General features: G+C 32.2%; 2 protein-coding genes across 2 annotated transcripts; one reads left to right on the top strand and one right to left on the bottom strand.

The window, feature by feature from the left end:
• The first annotated feature begins 8,756 nt into the window (after positions 1-8,756).
• Positions 8,757-12,247, top strand: LOC107916155 (probable protein phosphatase 2C 40). The gene is made up of 4 exons (XM_016845310.2): positions 8,757-9,028; positions 9,746-10,936; positions 11,298-11,562; positions 11,797-12,247. Exons 2-4 carry the CDS (start codon positions 9,752-9,754, stop codon positions 11,922-11,924), a joined length of 1,578 nt encoding a protein of 525 aa, XP_016700799.2. The 5' UTR covers positions 8,757-9,028; positions 9,746-9,751; the 3' UTR covers positions 11,925-12,247.
• Positions 12,248-13,951: 1,704 nt separating this feature from the next.
• LOC107916154 (uncharacterized) lies at positions 13,952-17,018 on the bottom strand. The gene is made up of 7 exons (XM_016845308.2): positions 16,674-17,018; positions 16,503-16,541; positions 16,328-16,381; positions 16,170-16,223; positions 15,191-15,244; positions 15,030-15,101; positions 13,952-14,282 (listed from the first exon to the last, which is right to left on the bottom strand). Exons 1-7 carry the CDS (start codon positions 16,728-16,730, stop codon positions 14,163-14,165), a joined length of 450 nt encoding a protein of 149 aa, XP_016700797.1. The 5' UTR covers positions 16,731-17,018; the 3' UTR covers positions 13,952-14,162.
• Between the last annotated feature and the right edge of the window lie 980 nt (positions 17,019-17,998).

Below are 17,998 nucleotides of genomic sequence, written 5' to 3'. Positions count from 1 at the left end.
TGAAATGGTTAAATAGTATATTTAGGTGTGATTTTGGATTTTTTTTATGTAGGTTTTAGTGTGAATTTAAGCACCATTTGGGTAAATGGTTAAGTTGGCATGAAATAGGTACTAAAATGCAAATTTTTGACATTTTTGGCTCAGAGGTATCGATACCCTATAAAGGGGTATCGGTACATTGGTGATTTTTGTTAAATTTTCAAATATCAAACCTAAAAATGGTATCGGTACTAAGATGAGGTATTGATACCTTGACAAGGGTATCAATACTTTATGTCTAGTATCAATACATTTGTTTTAATTCAAATATTTTTAAAACATCGAAGCTTAAAATGGTATTGGTACCTAGTAAAGTATCAATACCTAACCTGAAATTTTGAAAACTTTACAATTTGTTCTTATTTCATATTTGGAATAACAAATGAGCTTTCGTAAGCTCGATTGAGTCTCAGAAAAGTTTGTATAGCATGTGATAACTATGATTATGGAATGTTTGAATGTTTAAATGATTTATCTATAATGTTCTTTTACTGTTGTTGCTCTGGCAACGAATGTGACATCCTATAGCTCAGACCCGACGATTGGGTCGGGCGGGGGTGTTACAGTGTGTATAATCGACATCAACTTAAGATTGATGACAAAACCATGTTAAACAATTTTAATCTATTTTTTTATTTTAACATTGTACATATTTCATGTGTTATTATTAATTAGTTTCAAACCATATATTTCGTTATCTATTGTATGTTATATTTGAACACAGATTTGTGTTCAAAATTTTTTATATCCACACGCATATGCGTGTGATAGGAATTCTAGTATATATTAATGTGTTTGATTGAGTTGGTAACATAAGTTAACTCGACATCAACTCAAGATTGATGACAACATCATGATAAAAAAATTTTAATTTTTTTTTCATTTTAACATCATACATATTTCATGTGTTATTATTAATTAGTTTCAAACCATACATTTCATTATCTATTGTATGTTATTTTTAAACACACATTTGTGTTCAAAATTTGTTGTTTCCACCCACATACGCATGTGATAAATTCTAGTATATATTAATGTATTTGATTGAGTTGGTGTCATAACTTAACTCGACATCCACTCAAGATTGATGACAACACCATGATAAACAATTTTAATCTATTTTTTTCATTTTAACATCGTACATATTTCATGTGTTATTATTAATTATTTTCAAACCATAAGTTTCATTATCTATTGTATGCTATTTTTAAACACACATTTGTGTTCACAAATTTTTGTTTTTACACGCATACACATGTGATAGGGATTCTAGTATATATTAATGTATTTGATTGAGTTGGTGTCATAAGTTAACTCGACATCCACTCAAGATTGATGCCAACGCCATGATAACCATTTTTAACCTAAAATTTTCAATTTTAACATCGTACATATTTCATGTGTTATTGTTAACTAGTTTCAAACCATAAGTTCATTATCTATTGTATGTTATTATTATTATTTTGGTTGAATAGAAGGAAAGCTAACTACATAGCATATATAGGCCTAGAATCAGTATCTAACAAAGCAACAAGTCCAATTAGTGGAGCTATATGAACCTGCAAACCTTGTTTTTGAGATCTTGCAAGAATCGCCAATGCATGTGTAGCAGTGTTGGACTCTCTATAAATGTGAGTAATATGGGCTGTCCAATTCATATGTAAAATTTCCTTGATGCACGAGGTCAGCGTGTAGTTCCCATAGTTGCCATCTTCACCGGTACAAGCTTGGACAACAACTTTGCTATCACTTTCGAGGAGAAGGTGGCTGGCACCTTTGGATCAAAGTAGTTGCAGACCATAAAAAATTGTCCACAGTTCCGCCGCAATTGCACTACAATTGCCGATGTTCCTCCCATAGATAATCAAAAACACACATTTGTGTTTTAAAACAAATTTGTTGTTTCCATATGCATACATGTGTGATAGAAATTCTAGTATATATTAATATATTTGATTAAGTTAGTGTCACAAGTTAACTCAATATTGACTCAAGATTGATGGCAATATCATGATAAATAAATTTAATCTAAGTTTATTTTCTTTTTAACATCATACCTATTTCATGTGTTATTATTAATTAGTTTCAAACTATACGTTTCATTATTTATTGTATGTTATTTTTAAACACGCATTTGTATTTTAAATTTGTTGTTTCAACATGTATACGTGTGTGACGAGATTTCTAGTACTATTATTAATTTTTTATTGAGTTGGTGCCATGAATTAACCGAACATCAACTCGATTAAAAAAATTTAAAATTCATTCTTTAAAAAACTAACAAAGATTACCACGAGTGTTTTTTATTTATTTATATTTTTAATTAAAATCTAGAAATAATAATTTAAACTTTAAATAAATTTAAAAATAACCCATACATAGTAAGAGTTTAACAATGGGCATCAAGAACCCAAACCTTTCACCTTTACCATTTTAAAGCATAATGATTTTTTAAACAATTTCTTTTATAAATATATTTATTACAAAAAGATTTTACAAGTTAATTATAGTGTCATATTCAATTTTATGTTATAAATTAGGCTTAAGGGTGTAAAAAGTTCTCATATTTTTTCAAAAAAACAATTAAGTTTTTTTTTTGCACTCAATTGGATACTTGAACTTTCAAAATGCATAAAAGAGGCCCTCAAATTTTTTCAGAAAAAGCCATAAAGCCCTTTTTTTTCACTCAATTGGGTACTTGAACTTTCAAAATGCATCAAAAAGGCCCAAACTTTTTCAACATAAGTAATTAGGCCCCTGCTTTTTTTTACACTCAATTGGGTACTTAAACTATCAAAATGTATCAAAAATGCCCTTTAACCGTTAACTTTAATAATTTACCGTTAAAGTTAACTGGCCCTAATTTTTTTAGTTAAATCCACCTCGTATCACAACCATGGCATGAATGTGACAAAAAATTATTAAATTTTAATAAAAAATATAAAATATTAAAAATTAGAAAAAAGAAATTATAAAAATCGTAAAAAAATATAAAAAAATAAAAATTAATAATATTATAAAAATATTATAAAATGCATCAAAAAAGCCCTTCAACCATTAACCTTAACCGTTGACCGTTAAAGTTAACGACCCCCAGTTTTTTTTTCAGTTAAAGCCATCACGTGTCGCAACACAAGATGATATGTGGCGAAAAACAATAAAAATCTAAATCAATAAAATTTATAGAAAAATTATATTATACTTCTTTTGGTACGATAACTTTTATAAATTTTTTTACGAATTTTAGATTTCTTTACATTTTTTATAATTTTCTTACGACTTTATAGAATTTTATAATTTTTTTTCTATATTTCTATATATTTTATAATTTTTTATAATTTTTTATAAATTAGGGGCAGTTAACTTTAATGGTCAATTGTTAAAGTTAACGGTCAAAGGGCCTTTTTGATGCATTTTTTGCAATTCAAGTACCTAATTGAATGCAAAAAAAAGGAGGGGCCTAATTGTTTTTTTGAAAGAGTTTGAGGGCCTTTTTGATGTATTTTGAAAGTTCAAGTACTCAATTGAGTGCAAAAAAAAAAAAGCAGAGGCTTAATTTTTTTTCAAAAAGTTTAAAAACTTTTTACACCCTTAATCTTTATAAGTTAAATGACATTAAATTCTTTTTTTTTAACAATCTCATTATAAATTCTAATCATATCTGACTCTATTTGACAAAATCTTTAAAACTACCCATAGCTCCTTCCAACCTATAAATAGGAGGATAATGCATTTCAACGCACTCGAACTAACAACCTCCTACATGGACATCCATACCCCTACTAATCGAGTTGAGCCTCAACAGTTAAATTACATTAACTTAGTCACTCAATTTACCAAAAAACTTGATATTTTATGGATCAAACAGTCATATACTAAAGATAATTATGTGGTTTGATTTTTATTTCATATTTTGATAAAAACGTATCTATACCTTATAAAAAAAACTTCCCTCTCCCTTTAAAAACCTAATCATATTAAAAATACAATCACTCAATTAAAAATTACAATTATTTGAAAAATATTATTTCTAAAAACAATTAAAAAAATTGCAACAAAAAATTATATATATTATTTAAGGGAGTTTTTAACCAAAATTTTAATATGATTAATATAATATTATGAATCAATTAAACATCAAATCGAAAGAATTTCTTTTAGTTGAGGAAAATTATTAAAATGCCCATCGTTTTTATAGTGTAAAAAAAATATCAACATGAGGGTATAACTTTATCCTTTTTTATATTTTCATATAAAATAATTCTACTTATGATAGGCAACTTATATAATTTTCTATAAATATTTTCAGTCAGGTAAGCATAATCTAATATATAGTTTTGGGGTTGGCGTGGGCTAACAGGGATCTGTCAATTGGTTTTGTGATGGTACTAGGAAATTTTGGCTGGCAATGTTGGGTCCAAGTGCAGATAAATCCAATCATTTCAAATACGATTTATTAAATATTAATTATAAATCCTGGTCTCTAACTTTTCTGTCCCCACCATATCTGACCTTTGTTCTCTCTTCTGTTTTTTTTTTTTTTTTGGACAATTGCTGTAGCCTGTATAAACGTATGTGGGGGGAAAAATTCACATGTTATTTACGTTATATGGATTATTATTTTATGTACATGTAATAAAAAAAAATAAGTTTGCCAATAAAGTTACAATGTTGTCACGTTCTTTAATTAACCAAATAAAAGTTATAAAAAAATTTATTTGCTTGTTTTGATATTATACAAGATTTCAATAAGAAAAACATGGTGAAGACGAGAACTAATTCACCTCTACGATAGGTGGAGAGCCGAAATTAGAGGTTTCAAGGAGAGGGAGAGGATGAGAAAAGGGAGGTTGATGTTTAGGATTTTCTTGGAGGAAGAGGAGAGATCTTTTGACTTGTGTTTTAGGGTATTTATTGGAGGATTGCCCTATGTTTGGTAGTGGCACATAGTCGACTATATAAAGGCCTATACATGTGGTTGGCCAAGTGACAAGGCTAGTACAAGTCAATCGTTGCCATATGTGGTATTATGTGGTTCTGCTCTGACATTCTCTTGCTAAGATTGTATGAGGTTGTTGTGCCTTAGTGATTTCCACAAAAGGTTCGTAGCGAATCGTTATGTGTGGATGGTCACTATAAAGAGTATTTAACAGAGGGTTGCTCGTGGGCTATTCCCAGTGGAGGGTCATTGGTAGGTCACTCTTGCTATGCCCCATGCCCTAGTCAAAGTAGGGATATAACACTTAATTGATTTAAATTATTTAAATAAAAATAGAAATTCTATCAATCACATATGTGTGTAGAAACTACGTACTTAGAACATAAAGGTGTACAATAAATGATGAAATGTATGACTTGAAACTAATTAATTATAATAATACATGAAATATGTATGATATTACAATGAAAAAATAGATTGAATTGTGGGTAAAGCAAAATCTAAACACATAAATGCATCAAATTAATAATTCTAAATACACTACAATTGTTTATCCTAGTGTTGTCATCAATCTTTAGTTAATGTCAAGTTAATTTGTGGCACCAGCTCAATCAACAACTATATCAATATATATGCAATTGATGAAGATAATAAAATATGCATGATAAATTTAAAATGTATAAAACATATTAAAATAAAATTTTAGTTGAGTGGTAAAATTAAGGTGTTATCAATGTAAATGGTATGAGTTTATGCATTTTTATTAGCTTTTTTTTAAATAAAAAGACTAAAGTATATCGAATTAGGGGCGGGAAAACTCAATTCGATTTGAAAAAATTGAAAAAGAAAATCGAATTTCGAGTTGTTCGAGTCAATTTGAATAAGTTTTGGTTCCAATCAATTTTGAAAATAAGCAAATGGGTCTCTTCTCAACAAAAAATACAAAAACATTAAAATAATTTTAAATTTTAAAATATTTATAAAAATTCTAAAATTTATATTTTTTTAGAAAATTTTAAAAAAATTTAAAAAAAAATTTAAAGAACATATAAAGAAAGTTAAAAGTTTTCTAAAATAATAATTTTGGGATCTAAATAAGTTAATTAATGATTCAAGTTTATTATACTAAAACAATTTTTTTTTGTGCTTTGAAAAAGCTTGCAAATATATATGGTTTTAAATTTAGGTGTTCTAACATAAAATTAGTTATAGTGTAACGAGATTCTAATGGGACAAGTTTAACTTTTTTAATTTAACTCGAACAATTTTACTCAATTTGATTCGAAAAAAAATTCAAATCGAGTTAAGATGATAAATAGGACTCGTTAACTCGAATTTTTTCCATTTAATTCGACCGAACGCTTACCCCTACATCGAATAATATAACTTATTTTGAATACGAAAAGTTATTTTCGTAATTTCTCTAATTGAGTTGGTGTCCGATTGACTCGTGACAACAACTCTGATAAGGTTTTAAATAATGGTATAGATATTTTATTTCCTTCCTTTTAACTAAACACTTGTTCTCTCTTTTATTTTACATGATGTTGAAGACTAAAATCTAAGTTTATGTCTAAATATATATCAATACAGATAAATAAAAAGATTCCACACATAACTATACTCTTCAATTCATTACTCTCATGCTCTCATAGGATTTGGTTCGTTTGCAAGTTGGTGGATGAAAATTAATCAAGGGGTACTCAAATTTGGAGAGTTCTTTAGAACCAGCCTTATTGCATGGGTTTGCTAGAACATTTGGAAATCCGGAATCAATTGGGTCTTTCGAGGTACTAAGGTTGACCCGATTTATTTATGAATACAATGAAGCGAGTATAGTCCCAAGATAGTTTGCAAACAGCTCCACCACCACCCAATACTATAAAGATTTATTGTGTCGCCTCATTTGTAGGCGTCCCGAACTCCACTGGGATAGCAATGGCCGTGTTATTGACGGCATCAATGCACAAGAGGTGGCAAAATGTCGTTGTTCAAAGCTATTAACATGATTCGAGGCAATCTAAGTTTGACATGGGGTATTTCTGCTATCATTAGGATGTTGGATCTTGCCCTGCTCTCTAACAATCTCTACTGTAACTTCTACTTGATTAAAGATGTATGGAAAAGTCAAAAGCGCAATATTACAAATTTAGTCCTTGAAAATTCTGCTGCTTTGAGGTTGAATCCAACAGGAATAAAATATAGATAAATAAATAAAACCAAACCAGCCATTTGTACTGTTGTTGAGAACCTGTGAAGATATGATGAATGCTCACCACTCACTTAGTCACCACCACCACCTTTTAATTTGGACTCTGCACTTTACAACTTTTGAATAAATTCTGGCTGCCTTTTTCATCATTTCTTTTAAAATCCAAAAATTGTCCCAATCTTTAACAAATTGCAACCAATATATCCTTTTTAAGATATTGTATAATAATAATAATAATAATGCGTGTGCTCCAATCTCTCTCAATGAGAAAAAAACTCCAGTCGTCAGTATCAAGAAACAATGGGCTATTTGCAATACCTAATTGTCAACTAACTAACACTATTTCTAACTTTGAAGGATTCGAAAATTAGTATATAATTTTTATTTATTTATTTTAAACAATAAAAACTTGTTTTTAAGAAAATAAAACATGTGGTAATATTTCAACCAAGTTTACTAAATATTTCAACCTATTAACATACAACATGATCATAATCCTTTAAAATTTATTAAAATAAGAGCTAATTTTAAATTATGGCTCTCACTTTAAATTAGTTTTTAAATTTTAAATTATTCTAATTAAATCCTTAAATTATTGATGATATATCAATTAGATCTTGTTATTACTAAAATCGTTAATTTAACTGGTAGATAACGTGTTAGATCTTATATGACATGATTTAAAATGAAAAAAAAATTAGAAAAAATAAATATTGTAAAATAAGGAAAGGACCTAATTCATTAACCTTATAGTTTGGAATGTGATTAAAATGTTTTAAAGTTAAGGGACCAATTTAGAATAAGAGTCATAGTTTGAGGATGTCTTGTGCAATTAATTTTAAAAATAAATATAATTTTTATAATTTTTAACTGTTGACATTGAAATATTTTACTTTTGGGGTGTTTGAACTCAGGCAACTTTTTCAACATTAGAGTCTAAACTCTTTTTAGTCTAAGTTAAGTCTTGAATTTGATAATGTTCTCGTATTAGAGGTTGAACTTTTTTTCTTTCAAATTAGGCTTTAAACTTGACAATTATTCCCGCTCGAACTTTTTTTGTCCAAGCTAGTCTTTGGAAACCTTAGAGTTTAGGCCCCAATATTAAAACAATTGCCAAGTTTAGGCCCTAATATAAGAAGAAGTGTCAAGTTCAATGATTAACTTGGACAAAAAAAGTTTAAGCATGGAAACATTTGCTTAGTTCAAGCCTCAATGTAATAACAATTGCTAACTTCAGAACTTAATTTAGACAAAAAAAAACATCAATCTCTAATGTAAAAAAAATTACCAAATTTAAACCTAAATAGTAATTTAACCCAAATATAAATTTTAAATGGAAATTTTTTAATAGTTTACCATTACAAAGGTTTAAGATTAGTTTTAAAATGATTTTTGAAAATTATTAATTTGAAAAGAAAAGAGATACATATAGAGAGAGAGAGAGTTTGAAAAACGGCACTACCGGTAATATTGAATCTGACAAAATCAGAGCCAAACAAAAATTCCCAAAACGAAAAAGATAAAAGGAAAATAAGGAAAATGTATATATAAAAACAAAAATTCCTCCAAATATAGCAAAGAGAAAGAAAGAGAAGACCCCTTCTTTCCCAACCATCCAATTTTCCATTGAACCAACTCATTGCACGCTCTTCCTTCTTTCAGATTCATTCTCCACTAAATCTCTCTCTGTTCTCCTCTTTTCTCCTTCTCCTACACCCAAATCTCTTGCCTCTTTGCTTCCCCCAAACTTCACTTACTTTCTCCCCTGCATTCCAATCTAACTCCTTACTTAACCTTCTTTTCTGCCTTCCTTTGACCTTGTTGATCCAAGCACAGTGGTGGGTTTTTCTTCTTTTGCTCTCTTTCCTTCCTTTTTTTTGTACCTATACCTTAAGTTTTTTATCATCATTTCAATACCATGTTGTTTTTTTTACCCTTTTGTTTAATTCAATGATTTAATATCTTGTTTTGTTGTCTTTAGTGAACTAGTTAAGATTAGAGTTCATTGTTCATACTCTAGTTTGAGTTGCTGTGGATAGACTTCTTGATAATGGAATCCTTTGTTGTTTCGATTTAAGTAGTCTTTATTTTTTATTACTCTTGTTACTGTTTTTTGTTGTTTTAGTGTTGAATAGTACAAAATATTGTGCATTTTTATATGTTTAACAGCTAATATTAGCATTTGATAATCTTTAGTCTTTTATGAAACTGGGTTTTAATGCTATGGTCATGATTCAGATCCAGTTCGTTGTTTTGTGGTTTAAGGATTCGTAATGCCCTGTTTATCATGAGAAGAATTTATAATAGGCTAGTTTATTAGCAACAAGAGGAATGATTAATTCTTGTAATGGAAGTTTTGTGTTCACTTTGGTGACTTAATTTTCTGATTCTTACCTTTTGAGAAGTACATCAGATTTGATCATATAAAATGTTGGATTGAACTGTTAGAGATGTAATATTGCGCATCTACTTGGTTATTTATATCATGAAATTTCAGAATTTTGCATTACTTTCCAGAGCTTATCGTGCTAATAGAATCTTATGCTCTCTTTCAGCCTATAATGCAAGGAGAAAATTTTATTAATTCTGAAAGGGAAATTAAGGTTAGTTTTGGCTATCAGTGCAACAGCCCCAGAGGTATTCCTTGTAGCGCTGCTAATGGGCGTGAAATCTGGTCAGGAAGTGAAATGCCAAGGACCGGCAGTTTTTCTTGCTTGTCCGGTGCTGCCTTAAGTGCCAATGCAACATTGGCCAACACGAATATCTGTAATGGTGTGATCGGAGGTGAGATTCTTCCTAGTTTGGATTCCCCTAAATCATTTCGGAGGGTTCCCTCTTCCCCATCTCTTCCAAGGTTGGATATATTATCATCTTCGCTGCAAAGCAGTATCTCAAACTTAAGTTGCAGTTCACCAAGTCCAGTTGATTCACCTGAAACTGACTCATTTTTACTGAAACCGATGAGTGCTCCTTCTAGAACTGACAGTTTCCTTAATGCTATGGAAGTACAAATGGCGGGTGGAGCCGCAGGTGAAGACAGGGTTCAAGCTGTCTGTTCTGAAGAGAACGGGTGGCTCTTTTGTGCAATCTATGATGGTTTTAATGGAAGGGATGCAGCTGATTTTCTTGCTGGCACATTATATGAAACTATAATATTTTACTTTACTTTACTAGACAGGGAATCAAAGCAGAACGTCCCCACTGGAAATGGATGTTTTGAATATTTTCATGATGATAGTTTGGTTGGTAATAAGGCAAAACCCACTTCTAGGATTGACGGCAAGAATTATGCAAGTGCTGAAAGCTTGATGAAAAAAACTGCGGATTGTAAAATGGAAGTGTCGTCTGATTCATTTAGGCATGGGGTGCTTGATAGCCTCCAACGTGCTCTAAGTCAAGCCGAGAATGATTTCTTGTACATGGTAGAACAGGAAATGGAGGACCGCCCTGATTTAGTTTCAATAGGATCTTGTGTTTTGGTTGTTTTCCTGCATGGAAATGTTATGTATACTCTCAATTTAGGTGATAGTCGAGCTGTATTGGCAACATATGATGATGCCAATGACATGGGTCGGACTGAAAAGTTGAAAGCTATTCAGCTTACCGATATTCACACTGTTGATAATGAAGTTGAAAGAACTAGACTCTTGCATGAGCATCCTGATGACTCTATGCCTGTAGTAGCTGGAAAAGTGAAAGGAAAATTGAAGGTTACTCGTGCATTTGGAGTAGGTTACTTGAAAAAGGTAGGTACTCGAATTTCACATTGCAATTTTCTTGTATTTTTTGTTATCTAAATTTTCCCTATTGAGAAGAATCACTGCACCATAGTCGCAAAGTATTACTCAGCCCCAGAAATGGCAACTTTTTTTCCTTTATCTATAAATTTAACATCTGAAGAAAAGCCACTTTTGCTTCATCTTATCAGCGAAACTATATCTTCAAGACTTAATAACATCTAATGTATCAACAAATGAGCATAACCTGCCTCGTTTACATTGCGGTTTAAGCATTAGTGAGCTCAATGGCAACTGCTATATACCCAACTTATTGTTGTGGATCCAGTCTTTTCCGTAATTAGCATATCATTTTTGTTATTCCTTGCAGAAAAAAATGAATGATGCAGTGATGGGAATTATTCGAGTTCATAACCTCATTAGCCCCCCATATATCTCCACCGAACCATCACTGAATGTGCACACAATATCAAGATCTGATCACTTTGTTATAATTGGTAGTGATGGTTTATTCGACTTCTTCAGCAATGATGAGGCCGTAAAGCTTGTTCTTTCTTATATCTCTAGCAACCCTTACGGAGATCCTGCAAAATTTCTCTTGGAGCAGCTTGTAATAAAAGCAGCGCATTCTGCAGGTAAATTATATATAATTATATCTGTCGGTTATAACTGATTTAAACTTTTGTTCTAGTTTCATTTGAACAATGACCAAAATTTTCTTTCACCGCATGTGTCTTATGGTTGTCAATATACCGAGTTTCATATAAAAGACCATACAGTGAAACCAAAATGCATTGTTTGTAACTATGGCTGTATAGTTGTTTTATTATTACACCAAAGTTTCTGAAGATATGGATTTACCATCATAGGTTTCAGTAAGGAAGAATTGATGAACATTCCAGCTGGTAGGAGGAGGAAATACCATGATGATGTTACTGTTATGGTGATTATTCTCGGAACGAATCATCGCACTTCTAAGGCATCAACTTGTGTATGAATTTTATGTCAAAGCATTGCAACTTGTTATAATTTTCAATTGTACATAGCTTGAATTCAGATAAAATTTCTGTTGGGGACAAAATTTTGTATTACTTGGAGTCATGCATTAGAGTGTTTGATGTGAATAAGTAGGTGAGTCTTTTCATTTTTCTTTTAACATTTCACAACTAGTTCTAAAGTATCCTCTTCTAAGTTATTGCTTATGAATAATCAGAAGATCTGCTAACTACTAGACAAAGTTCTTTTGTAAATTACTTGCTTGTTGATGCTCCCATCATCTTCTGAATGTGAATAACTCAATTCTTACAAGCTTCTTTGAAAGGCAATTTGTTCTCTATTTCTATTTCATTTCTTACTCTGTCGTTACTTCAACAATTGGCCCCTCTGATTGATTCCATAATCCAAAATATTGATTCAATATGCTATTGAGTAGTAGAACATTCTTTTGTTCTCTTTTCTGCGGTGGTATGCTGGGATCGTGGCTTTTGGGTTGTTGGTTCGTTAAAGGTGGAGTTGGTAGGACAGTGGCTTTTGGTTCTGTTTTTTTTCTTGTCGGACAGCTGGTGAGGCATATGGTGGCGCAAGGAGGCCAGTAGTGTTAGTATAGGTGTTATTTGCAGGAGTGGTATTTTGATAGCTATTGAAAACTTGGCAACTTCATTTAGAGTGCGTTTAGAAAGTTATTTTAGGGTGTTTATAAACTCATTAGGTAGTATTTGGAAAACCACTTAATAATTAGATTTCGGTGTAATTGTTTGTAATTAAACAGGGGTGGCATATTTGGGTAACCATTGTAATTGGTGGGTCTCACCGAATTAAATGTAATTAATCCATATTAATTACACTTTTCTACTCTTAGTGGAAGGTGAGAATTGGAAGAATTACATGGATAATTACACCCAAATCCAATTACACTATGACTTTTCAAACATTCATACATTGTTAAATTTTAAGAAATTTATTGATGCAAAAGATCAATAAAGAGGAGAAAGTGGTGGCTGTAAGGAAGCTAGTTCACCTGTGACAGACAAAGAGCCAAGGTTGAGAGATATATAAAGGAAGGTTAAGAGATATGGAAAGGAAGATAGAGCTGAATGGAGTAAAAGGTTGGAGGAGGCTAAGTCAAAAGTTAAAATGCTTGGAAGAAGAAGGATCCCCTAGTGCCTCATGTGTTGGGGGTGTATATAGGGGAGGTCCCCTTTGTCTAGTAGTACCACATCATCGGCAATATGGATGATAGGCTACTCGTGTGATCAATTAGGTGGCAGGTCTGTTACATGTTAGTTGTCACCAAAAATAATATTGTATGGTCTTACTTTGACATTCTTTTTACTGAAATTGTACAATATTGCTATACCTTAGTGATCTCTCAGTAGCCTCCCTTAAAGACCAAAAGTAAATAGCCTCCCAATTGGCTTACGTGATGTTTGTGGGTGGTTGATTTTGCATGCTTTGACAAGAGGGTTGCGATGAAAAGCATTTGATGGGGGGCATCCGTGGGTACCTATTTAGGCACCTACTAAGCTAGGCTCCTACTAAGCCATTCCTCGCTCTATCACATGTCATCGTTAGAGTATAACAACTATCATCACCAAGCTATGACACAAAGCAACATATTTTTTCATCGACTCACATGTTTATCTAAACCGATATATCAATCAATTTTCAATTTAAGTCAACATGCCGATCAATTTCCTATCCAATTCAATTCCAACTGTCTTTTTTTTTTTGTTTCTAGTTAGTAAGATGTGCACCCATAACCTCTTAAATTTTTAAGAAAGACATTGTAATTAAACCGAAGTGCATGGCATGTTGTTATTACCATTATTTAACATTTAAGATCATTTTAATTCAAACCAACTGGTGCAACTAATTCAATTAGTCAAATCGGTAATTGGTTTGGCCTCTAATCTAGTTTCTTAAACCTTGATAAGAAAAAGAAAACTAGTACTATATGGTACTTTTGAGGAAATTGTGTAGTAAAGCATATGCTTTAATAAAAGGAAAACTTATTAACACCCAATCTAAAACTAGAAGACAATATTGATATCATTTTGGTCTCATCATGACCATAGTAAATGCCAATACCATATCAATGGATTCAGATGAAAGCTCTTTCCTCTGGTAGACAGCAAGGTAGACTAGAATTTTAGCCTAAGATACATGACAGTAGTTCATAACAAGCAGCATGAACAATAATATGTACAAGAATGCACATTCCATCATAAAAGCCCATCTATATGTTTACTTCATTTCCATTTTCCTTTATGGGTGAAGTAAGTGTTTCCTCATCCTTTCCTTCAAGTTTAACCTTAGGATGTTCAGCCTCTTTTGCACCCTCTGATACATCTTGCAGCTGCAAAAGTTCAAAATGATTCAACCTAGGAGCAAATTCCAGTTTCTAAAAGCATAGATGATGTAAAAAACCAAGTAGCATAAGCCTATGTTACTCAGACTAGAGTATGTTGGATACGAGTGTGTGTCTAACATGGTTAATGTTCAATTTTCTCTATGTTTTGGTAAAAATACCATGGAGGCCCTTGTACTAGAGGTCGGATTGCATTTTGCCCCTTCTACTAAAGAATGGGCAAATTAATCCTTTTATGTTAGATCAAAGAGCAAACTAATCCTTATGTTAAAAATGTTATCTACTTCTATTGTTAAAAACTGGTCATTGTACGTTAATATAAGGAATACATAGCATGCCACATGTTACTGTCTGGTTATTCTATCATACACGCCAACTTTTAACAGTATAAATGGATAAAATTTTTAACAAAAATGACCAATTTGCTCTTTGATCTAATGTACAATGGCTAATTTACTCATTTTTTAGAAGAGAGAGTAAAATGAAATCTGACTCCTAGTAAAAGGACCCCCATGATACTTTTACCCTATGTTTTTCATTGTATTTTGGAGGATTCTAGGAGGACTATATCCTCATAGCCCATGTCCGAATATGTGTGTGGCATAAGCGTCAGATTTGCGTACTTGAAGGAAAATGAGAAGTCCAAAGCTAAGATAAGGATGAGGAATGCAAACAAAAGTTCCAAAGCTAAGATGAGGATGAGGAATGCAAACAAAAGTTCTAAATTATACATACCCCCAAATTTCTTAAGCTAGCAGTAACATCTTCTTGTTGATGATGGAGAGTGTTCCTCAGTTCTTGAAATTCCTTATTTCAAGAATGAAACATTTTAGTTAACATAAAATCTCCTCGTTTCAGAATGAAAATCTTCTTTTATTTTTAAAGGGAGAACTTACTGAACGGAGTTGCTCAACTTCCACATTAAGTGTTTTCTTCAGTTCAGTAAGCTCCTGCAAGAGATTGCATGCAAATTAGCCTAAGAAATAAGGACATTAAAAGATTTTATTAAGATATCTACCTGAAACTCCAATTAAAACTATTTATTGCTTTAACAAGTATTCTTAGTCCAAAATCAGCTCTTCCATCAATGATTTCAAACAATAACACAAATCTTTAGATCGTAGGCCTCAATCTATGCTACTCAGACTTGAGAACGTGTTGGCTACAGAAATGAGTCCTAAATGGGTATATGCTCATTGTCTAAATATGTTGTTTCGCCCCCCTCCACGGAGAGCTGTGTACGGTTCAAGGAGGGGGGGTGCCTTGACCATACATGAGCATACAACCACCCACCAAGAGGTGGTACCATATACCCCTACAAGTGACCTATATTCCATAGGTCAGGGGTTCGAATCCGACCAATGGCAAGACGCCCACGTTGCCTTTGGTAGGTGGCCGTATGTTCACGTACAGTCGAGGCGCCCCCCTCCGTAAACCGTAAACGGCTCTCCACAGAGGGGGGCAAAACCCTCCGAGGGACAATACCTTCCATTGTTGAGGGACCAGGTTCACGTTCCCGAAGACAACACTTCGAAGACTTCTCCAGGAGGAACCAATCCCCCCTCAACAGACATCCAGTCATTATATCCTAAAGCCTCTAAATGTCACTATAGTTAGCTCATTGCTAACATGTTTGCAACTCTATCCAAAACTTCAATGAGCAGCAAAGACATATATGATATAAGTATATTCTCGGGAAACAAACATCCATTTATACATTTTCTTAACATGAACTTTCATTTCATAGTAAAAGATTCAGCAACTTCAACAGTTAAATACTTAAGTAGTAGCATGCCATGAAACAGACAATCTCAGCATGAATAAACAGAAAGGCTGAAATATTTTAGATAAAAAAGCAAGACATACTGAACTTACATCTCGATAAATTTTAACTTGGGTGTCCAGCTTTGACCTCCAATTTTTCAGATCCTAATAGGGGAAACCATTAACAGCTTTTTCAACTCAGATTTGGAATATATATAACCCAAAATAAAGGGGAAATGTAAAAGAAAAAAAACATTTTCCAGAATTACCTGTTTCAACCCTTGAATTCTATTCAGTAGCTCAGTCCTTGATTCATTCAATTCCTAAAGCCCCAAACAAAGTTAAAAATTAGATACGAAATGAATCAAATCAAGTAAGTTTTTCATAAAAGAAAAAAAAGTAATTAATAATTTAAATACAGGGGGGGAAAACCCCAAGACTTACTGCAATTTTTGAACCCACTGGAGTGATATTCTCCTTTTTCTGTAAAATGGGTAAAAAGATTTATTAATATTTCTAACCAAATCCAAACTTGTAAAAAAGAATCTTCAACTGTAACTTGAAAAACCAAAAACAAAAAATTAAAAGAAAAAGAGAAGGCGAAAAAGGAATTACGGGAGGTAAAGGAGCAGAGCCGAGTGGAAGAGGAGGGGTTGAATCAGAGGATGCCATTTGGAAAAAGAGAATATTGTTTGAATTGATTGGATTTAAAGCTTTGGGTTTTTCTTAGTTTCCTCTTTGGTTGTGAGAATATGAGAAAGTTTTTCAAGTTCTTTAACAGTGACTTTGTTTTTCAAGTAGATCTGGAAATTGACAGAAAATAGAAAGGTAATAATGAAAAATTGGGTAACAAGAAATTGATTTGATGAACTGGATTTTGAATTTGGGAAATTGGGGAGTGTTTGAGCGGGCAAAATTAAATATCTTTGAGGGTAGGTTTTTTACAGGAAAAATTATTAAACATTGAAGCTTTAAACGTCGTACCTTTTATCTTTTATGTCTGTTCATTTAAGATTTACATTCTTTTCAAAAATTCCATTTTATTTACACTTTCACAATTAAAAAAATATTACACTTAAAAGTTCGAAAAAAAGTATTATAAAATGGGGCAATTTATCAATAAAAGCCATTTTTTTTAAAGTTTACCGAAATGGGCCTATTTTTTAAAGTTTAGCGCAATGTTGACTAATCTGGCTAACATTGAACTTGGTAAAATGAAATGGTTGAATAATTGAATAATGAGATTATTCAGGAATACACATTGAATGCTAAGATTACGCATTGAATTTCTGGTAGGACGTCTATGATCAAAAAAGTCTTTGTGATTGTTCCAGAAGAAATGAAACAAAAGATACGGTAGAGCTAGGACAGTTATTGTATGAGGTTTACCCAATGCTAAATGCAGAGGTACATAGTAGATTGATACGCGCCAGGAAATCGCGTCCACGTCAGCGTGACTTGCTGATGTGGAAGGAAATCGTGTCCTTCAGGGCGCGATTTCATTCCACGTCAGCAAGTCGCGCTGACATGGACGCGATTTCCTGGCGCCACGTATCGCGTTCCGGGGGACGCGATTTTGCCGATTTTCCCACGTTATGTTTTTTTGGCTTTTAGGGTTTAGGGTTCAAACTTTTTAGGATTTTTAGGTCCTGGAATAAATAATTTCGAGTTGACGTTTCTGATCAAATAGTATAAAATCGCTTCTAGTAGGATGCTATTTGAGAAGAATTTATGAAATCCCGCCCTCGTGGACGCGCTTTTGCTACAGTAGGTCACGGAAGAAATAATTATTTTTTTGACGTTTTTGAGCAAATAGTATAAAATCGCTTGTAGTAGGATGCTATTTGAGAAAAATTTGTGATATCGCGCCCTCGTGGACGCGCTTTTGCTACAGTAGGTCCCGGAAAAAATAATTTTGAGTTGATGTTTCTAAGCAAATA

The sequence above is a fragment of the Gossypium hirsutum genome, chromosome D10 (assembly GCF_007990345.1).
Source record: "Gossypium hirsutum isolate 1008001.06 chromosome D10, Gossypium_hirsutum_v2.1, whole genome shotgun sequence".
NCBI classification, from domain to species: Eukaryota; Viridiplantae; Streptophyta; class Magnoliopsida; order Malvales; family Malvaceae; genus Gossypium; species Gossypium hirsutum.
The sequence above is the reverse complement of the archived record's forward strand: the minus strand, read 5'-3'. Positions and strand labels throughout refer to the sequence as shown.